Raw genomic sequence first — 8,375 nt, forward strand, 5'->3', positions numbered from 1 at the left:
AAGTTGCAAAGTGGGTAGGACCATAAATATTCTGTGTGACAAACTACACGTCTTTAAATCAAACACACTGTATGTGACTTCATTAAACTGTGAATGAAATTAAATGTGGTATTTGTTCACGCAAACGAGAAACTATTTGTGAGATGGAATATTAATCGCAGACACATTGATTAACAAAGAGTAAAATTTCAAAACGCAAAACCATTTAAATTGTTAATAACATATTGATAATTTAAAGACGGAATAATAGGATTATTATTTAGCACATCTAATTGTCCTTGTGTAACACATTTGCTAATGGTTTTCTCTTAATTATCACAATCTCTCCATTATGTGTTATGTATTTCTATGTATTCACCTGTTGATTACATATCCAGTGAAATAAGTCTATAATCATCGAACAATTCAGTCTCAGTAAATGAGATCACTGCTGCAGCAGGTGAAAGAAGAAGAAATATGGGAAAAAAATATGGATCTGCACGTATGGATTGTTTTACATGTAAACTTAAACATGACTGTTAAAAAAATATAAATGTGTGTATTTGTATAACACATAATAACACTGAAAACAACTTGTACATCTAAAACCAGATGATATTTTGCTTGTGGACAAACAGAGAAACAAACAGGAACTTAAATCCTGTCTTCATTTTAGCTCTTCCCATTACAAAATGTGAGTCAAGAATATAGTGTGTTTATTGTCTAGGTTTAACTTAAAAACACTACAATGTGTTATTTTGTATAAAGGAATTTGGGTTCCTACGATAAAAATGAGAAGTAAAAGAAAAGAACACACACTTGATTGGAGCTTGTGTCGTTACAATTTCCTGATTGACGCATAATCCAACAACCAGTCCAACAAAATGTGAGTCGCTGTACTCATTCAACACTGCATCATGTTGTATTTATTGTCACTGTCTCTTTCAAATCAAATCAATTTACGTAATTTGGTAAATTGTTTCTCATAGGTCTCTGTCTGTCTGTCTGTCTGTCTGTCTACAGGTCCTCATGTACAAATCTCATCAGACTGCATTAGGAGGTCAGACATGATCCTGTACTCTGTGACAAAAAGAATATTACAGTTTCATTAGTTCATTAAGAGGATATGGAGACCTATACTGACCTTGTGTAGTTGTACATTTCTCTCTCACACTGTCCTTCCTTCCCTTCTTTCCTTCTCTTCTTGCCTCATCTGCAGTCTTTGTCGCACTCTTGACTTTTTTCTTTGCTTATTTTTACCCACCTTTCATTGTCATTTCTCATTGTTGCGGTTAGAAAAGGGAGGAAGCCTGAGCCAATATCAAGTAGTGAGAGTTTTTCTAATGTGCTCCCTTCACCGTACTCTGATTTTGCAAATAATGAAATAATTTTATGCATTTTAACTTTTAATAATGAGGGCTGTATGAAGGTCATTTGATACAGAGAGATTTCTGTTCTCTGGTAAAATTGTTGAACAAAGTTAATAGTTGCTGTAATTAAGTTTTATGCCTCCATTTATTGTTGAAATGGTTCCACTGAAGAAGGAATCCTCATACGGCAATTATAGATTGAAAGAAATTAGAGCAAATGTCTGTTATCTGATGTTGCCAATACATTGAATAAAAGACCACGATCTGAAACAAAGAATAATATTTAAGTTTAAGTTGTTAATGTTCGTGCGTGTGAATGTGTATGTGTGCCAGTGTGCTTGAGTTAGTGTGAACAGCAGATCAGATCAATGAATTAAGCTGCTCATTATGATGGCCTGCTCTTGCTGGTCATTAAGAAAAACGCATGTAGAATTTGCCACCCTGGCCCCTATGAAGTGTGGGTAATTACCACTAATGTATCATCGCCTATTCAAGACCGTAACGTTTCTTTTCTGAGGGCTGACAGTGAAACACCTCTGACCTAAATGTTTTATTCATTCATAAGACTCCTATTATTCATTTAAGCTCATATTTCACATGATTAACAGTTTTTCCATATTAATGCCCTCGACACTTTTATCTCTGTGTTTCATACGGTGGAATATTATATTTGTGTTGTTCAAATGAAATATCATTATATCCTCCTGAATCTAGGGTTGGTGTATGGGATGCATGGGGTCAGCCTGTTAGAAAAACAAAACCAACTTATAAACTTACTCATTTTACAGGCTGTTGCACAGCCTACTAAGCTACTTAACTGTATCCTTGTTCAAAGTCATCAATGTTTTCAATATTATTAATCTTTTTTTTGTTGTATATTGCATGCTTGGAAAGTATTACGCAAGAAACCAACATAGAGTTTTGAAACAAATTTAAAATTGCCCGACTCTCTGACTTTAAGTGCATTGTGTTATATTTATTTATATCATTCCAATGTAAACTGCTGTGTCGATGTTAATAGTCTACAAAAGGAAATCTGCAGTTGTTACATTAACAGGTTTTAAATATGTAGAGAGGAGTTACCGTCAAATCATTTGATAGAAAACTGGATTTTTTTAATATTTTCTGATTAGTTCACGGTATTTTAAGTAAAAACCTCAACATTATTTTAAGAAAAAAAGAAACAGTTACAAACATACAGAGTATACATACATGCTTCTATTGCAATCCAGCAGTGTGACTTTTGAGTGACACACTGAAACAGCCCTCTGTACTTTCCTTTATTTACTGTAATCACTTTAATATGTTTGACATCAGTTTGATGACATTAAGCCGCTGATTCAAATTGAAACCTGGAAAAAAATTAAAGCTTTAGTGAGCTGGCTATGTTTCTTCTGAGCTAAATTGTTTGTATAATCAATTAATAATTAATCAATAATATGGTTACCTTTAAGTTGGATATTTTTTGTGAAAAAATAAATGAATCAAAAGGTTGTTCAGAATAAATCCGGGTGATGATGGTACACATAACTTCCAAGTGCAGCTGTTTCTCCTAAGAATTACATTAAATTCAACTATTTTGTAGAAACACATTGCTACCTAGATTGAATTTCAATTCCACATATCAGGAAAAATGTTAATATTGACACACCTCACAAACACACAACCAGATATAGGATGAGATCTTGCCGTAATGGAGCCTGCACATCAACATGCCAACAAAAATAAGAGCATCTAAGACATATCTCTATTTCCCAACTTGTCCCGCGGACTGAAAATAATTTAACATATGCTGTTAAATGCTTTGACACACCCAGCACAGTGTCTACCCTTATAAAAAAAGGCTTATAAATAAGCTGCACATATACCTCCTATTAGCCTGTGCATAAACACATGTGCACATTAGGAGACCTCATGTGATATTATGATTCCAGAGGCTTCTAACTACGGTGTTGTGAGGACAGAGGATCATGGAGGGTAATAATGGCTGCATTATTACTCCTCTTATTGTGTCTTAATTAGTGGCATTTAATTATACACTAATGCAGTGAGGGCTATTAAAGACATCGAGGCCTGCTGATCAGGGAATTAAAGCAACACACGCACACACCTACAGGCAGAGCGCACACTTTTCACATAGACACTGGCATGCCATTGAAATTTCAGTTCCCTTTAACTAGAGATCAGAGACACCCTGCAGAGAAAGTGTGGGTGAAAATGTGTGTGCAGTATGTAGATATGAGAAAGTGATAGATGAGAGGAGATAGCCTTTGGAGATCAAGGTGCAATAGGGAAAGACTACAGAAATATAGGTTAAAATAAGAAGATGATATGGGAGAAGATATGAGTAAAAGACTATTATATGTATTCTGCTCGTTAGCAGTGACATCAAAATAGGTTTTAATTCTTCACTCCCACGCCTCTCCTGCGCTGGTGCATCTCAATTATTTGTTTAGAGGCTGGTTTCACAATAGTGTCGGCTTTGGGAGCCTTTGGGATGCAAAGCAGGGGACAGGAGGTTGAATATAAGTCATTTTCAGTGGGCTGAACCTGGTGCTTTGTGCTGCGGGAGAGGAGAAGCTTCAAAGCTACGTTTAAACAGAGCAAACAAAAGAGCAAAACTTGATCCGATCACCCTGCCTGCTTTTGAAGATGTGACGCTGCAGCCCAGTCATATCAATCTTATGAAGATCATACACGTATATCAGCACATATTCTCATTCCAGATGTGATTCATGTCGTGATGCTCTCACTGTCCTGATTTAGTACACATAATGATGAATTATGGAAGACGATAGCTTGACTTAAATCTAAACATTTCTCTGAGCAAAAGTTTTGCTCAGGCAAAGTTTGTCTTTCACAGATTTTCTTCTAATTATCCAAAATCCAAAATTATCCAAATGTATCTCTTGAATTTAGGGGACTCACATCATGTTGAAATGATGAACATTTTCACCAACCTTCTGCTAAATTGTTCCCCAACATATGTTCCCCTGAGGTCATCAGAGTTAAGACGTTTGACTTTGTTTGGGTGAGTCGGGTCATAATGTTGAAAGGGACTTTCATGTCATGTTTTTGACTCAGTAAAAATGGCCAAATTACTGCATGGTCCCTGGTTAAAAATATTTTAAATTAAAAAACAGAGGAGTCTAAATAGGGATCTGTTGTATTTGAAAACTGCTGGTACAAAATAAAGGAAATAAACTTTGGCATCCATAATGTGTTTCAGAGAGCAACTGGTGGCAAGTATGTGCAGTTATTATTTATTGTTGTAGACGGTGATATGATCACTAATTAATAACAGGGTTTGGAAGCAATTATTTCACACCCTAAAATCAACGAGATGGATTCGTAAATTAATACATTTGAAAAAGTGTGATTTTTGCATCACATTAAGTTAATCTCACCGTAATCTAATATAAAAGAATATCTAAGTTTAATGGAATTTGTCATTTTTCCCTTCAATTGTGGTCCAAACAGTGACAGCGAGGACATTTAACGAGTATATAAATAACTACAACAACAAAGAAGATTGAGTTTTAAGAATCTTTATGAATATTCTCAGATAAATAGTGTTATAATACAAGCATAACATTTTCAATCCACTGCAAAGTAACACACAAAAAAGTGCAACAGGCCTGATTAAAAAACACGAAGGCCTATTTGTCTTTAGTTAATAGGCCTGCCATAGATTAAGAATAAATAGAATAAGAGCAAAAAATATACAAACAGGGTTCGTGGTTTGCATTTGGGAATACTTTTAGACTGTTGTCTCCTAAATCAAAGCTTTTCTTTGGGTTCAGCCTATCTACTTGTCTGATTGTATTTATCAGTGCCACATTACAGTATGCGGTAAATGCCCTCACAAATTGTGCAAATAAATTATGATTTCAATCAACATGGGTCTAATGAAAAATTCATTACACAGCACAATGTTAACCAGTTTTTACAACTCTTCTACAGCAGCACCTAACTTAAACCATGATGCTGCTGATATGCCTTTTCTGTCTTACTTTATGCAATAACAATGTCCTTCTTGTTTGCGTTACTTTTCAAAAATGACCCGCAATTTACCCGGTTAGGACAGCATGAGAGCCGGGTGTAGAGGGTTGCCTTTCCCTTCTAGCAGATCGCTTTTCTCCATCACTGAGACCGATGAGCAGAGCTGGGCCGGGCCGGAATGCAGCCCCGTCAAACTGGGCACGGGACCCAGGGATGGTGTGGGTTTTATTGGCACAGGAACGGCGGGCAGGGTTTGCCCGTTGGCATTGTGGTACAGGCCCTTTGCTGACACGCCGAAGGGCGCGTAGTCGGATGATGCAGGTACGTGCACGCCACCCATGGTCTCCGACAGCATCCCGACGTGGGGCCACATGGAGTTGACAACGCTGCTGAGCTGCGGGGGCACCGGGTAACCCAGGTGGTGCATGACCGAGGTGAGTGGGAGCCCGCTGGCCATCACACCCTTGTAGTCCCGTCCTATAATGTTCTCGATGGCGAATGGGTGTTTAAAGCCGCCGGACTGTGCGCATGTAATGCCCCCGTAACCCTGAAAGGGAGGGAGCCGACTCACGGCGCTTGCTGGCCCGGCTGAGTGGTCATGGTGGCCGGGTGCTGTGCCCAGCTTGCTGCCCGGGTGGTGGTGGTGATGGTGAAAGTAATGCATCATCGGGGAGCTCTTGCAGGCCATATGCTCAGCCCGCAGCACCTTGAAGCGCTTCCGTCTCCGCAGGAAGCTGCCGTTCTCAAACATGTCCCCGCAGTCCGGGTGCAGAGCCCAAAAGCTGCCTTTCCCGGGCTGATCAGGCCGCCGAGGGATCTTGATGAAGCAGTCGTTAAAAGAGAGGTTGTGTCGCAGGGAATTCTGCCATCGTTGGGTATTCTCTCGATAGTACGGAAAGCGGTCCATGATGAACTTGTAAATGTCACTTAGAGGCAGCATCTTTTCGGATGAGTTCTGGATAGCCATGGCTGTCAGTGATATGTAGGAATATGGGGGCTTCTGGTCGCTGTAAGAGTTCTTCCCCGGACGAGGCATGACTGGTTACTGTTTTATAGAAGTTTGAATTGTTAAATGAAACAGCCTTTAAAGTTATATTTTGAAGAATATATTTCAAGGAGCTATCTTGACAGATTTCATATCAGTCTCCATCCGACGGATCTGTTCCAAAGTTCTGAGCCATCAGATTAGAAGCTGGTAAATTTTCTTTCAGTAATACAGTGTTGGCTATAAAGGCCCGCAGACGTCAGGTTAGATCCGTGAGAAGCTCCTGCATCCCAAGAAGATTTCTTCTGACTTTTCTATGTCAAAATATGCACTTGGCGTTGTGCGTAAAAGTCAGTCTCTGTGCGCAAAAGTTAAGAGGTCCTCTTAGTTTCCGCGGCGGTTGAACGATGTGAGGGGCCACTTGGCTTCGCTGTCTGTGTGTGGCGTGTGCTCCTCTCCTCTTGTGCGATGCTCCCATTCACCGAGTTCCGCTTTTGTAAGACCCCCGCAGGTCGCTGGCTCTGTTATCTGTTATCCAGACACTTAGGGGACACGTCAGGGGAGAGCAGAGGGCTGTGTGTGCGTGAGTGTACGTGTGTGTGTGTGGACTGGAGAGAGAGAGAGAGAGAGAGAGAGAGAGAGAGAGAGAGAGAGAGAGAGAGAGAGAGAGAGAGAGAGAGACGGGGGCAGAGAAATGAATAAAAATGAGGGGTGGGTGGTGCGTTCAAGACACTTCTTATCTCCTGTTTGCCAATCAAAGCTTCCTGTAATGTACACAGGGACTAGAAAATAACCAGAGTGACTGATTTTAATCACTGACCTGTCTTTAAAGGGGCCATACTTCTCAATGTCTCCATCCTCTAGTTCTCTGACTGCTGATGACCCGGCCGTTGACCTCTCTAAACAGCAGTCAGTCAGTTTGTAAGTTGTGCATGCTGTAATGGTATGGTCTTGGAGGGCTCCATTGCTTTGCATATAAAGATTTTTGTGTCATAAACCTTTCAGAAAGCATTGCCTAATACAAATCACAATGTCTGTGCTGAGATAACATGATTGAAATAAGATGTTGATTTGAATCGCCCACTAGCACACGTTTTCACTTAGGAAGTAAATAGTAAAGAATGGAATGTATAAATACAACCTCTTTGCAAAATTTGCTCGATTGCACTTTCAGACTTTGCAAACAATAAATCATGTCTTCCTTTGCGCACAATCATCAGTGCGCTACTCTTCTGCTCTCAACTACACACGTGTGCAGACACACAAACGCGCAGATAGCATGAGGAGAGAGAGAGAGGGGAGGCTGTTGTTGATTAATTGCTGAGAGGGGAGTCCGGCGGCTGTCTGTCTGTTCAAACACTCTCCGGTGAATCCTACAAGGATGTAAACAAACTTCATCCCCTGCTCTGAATTCTGCTCAGCGGAGAACAACAAAAGCTGCTTCCCTTCCCGTGTAATTTTTAGCCAGGTGTCATGACTGGGTCCTTGACGGCTCCTGTCTTCCCCGGTGCCCCGGTGGGGCCCCGAATACATTACAATAATTAAGCCTATCGTGATTTAGCCTCCTAGGAGAGAAGTCCAACAATGTAATTAAGGGCAAGCTCGCTGTATTAGGTATGAATATTCAAAACTGTGTCAATTAATTAGCCGGTGTATCTCTCCCGTTATGTCTCAGTCCTTCAAGCCCACTCAAAGGGTCAACTGTGTCGACGGAGAGCATATTTTAAAGGCATCATGTAATTGCAAGGACAGTCACCTTTTTAGCGCCACTTCGTCTGACAAAGAGGGAACATTTATATATTCATCTCTAAATACAGAAAGTTGTCGTTGTGCTTGTGTTTTTGTTTTTTTACTTTTGTTTTTGTTTTGTTTGCAAAATTGTTTTTCTGGCACCTGAAAAATGAGTTTTGAAACTCTAAGGCCCTCAGAGGCCAACGCGGGTAAAAGCATCCTCTTTAAACGCCCGGGAAAGATCAATATTAAATCTGTTTTCACAAAGGGGGCCGTTAAATAGACACCGTGGCTGATCTGCATAACAA

The 8,375-nt window shown here is 39.9% G+C and overlaps 1 protein-coding gene across 1 annotated transcript; it reads right to left on the reverse strand.

The window, feature by feature from the left end:
• Window positions 1-5,427: 5,427 nt before the first annotated feature.
• Window positions 5,428-6,387, reverse strand: foxb2 (forkhead box B2; the record flags this gene model as incomplete). The annotated part of the gene is made up of 1 exon (XM_079162038.1): window positions 5,428-6,387. The coding sequence occupies one exon, from the start codon at window positions 6,385-6,387 to the stop codon at window positions 5,428-5,430; it is 960 nt and encodes a 319-aa protein (XP_079018164.1).
• Between the last annotated feature and the right edge of the window lie 1,988 nt (window positions 6,388-8,375).

This window comes from Pholis gunnellus (genome assembly GCF_910591455.1).
Source record: "Pholis gunnellus genome assembly, chromosome: 6".
Classification (NCBI taxonomy): Eukaryota; Metazoa; Chordata; class Actinopteri; order Perciformes; family Pholidae; genus Pholis; species Pholis gunnellus.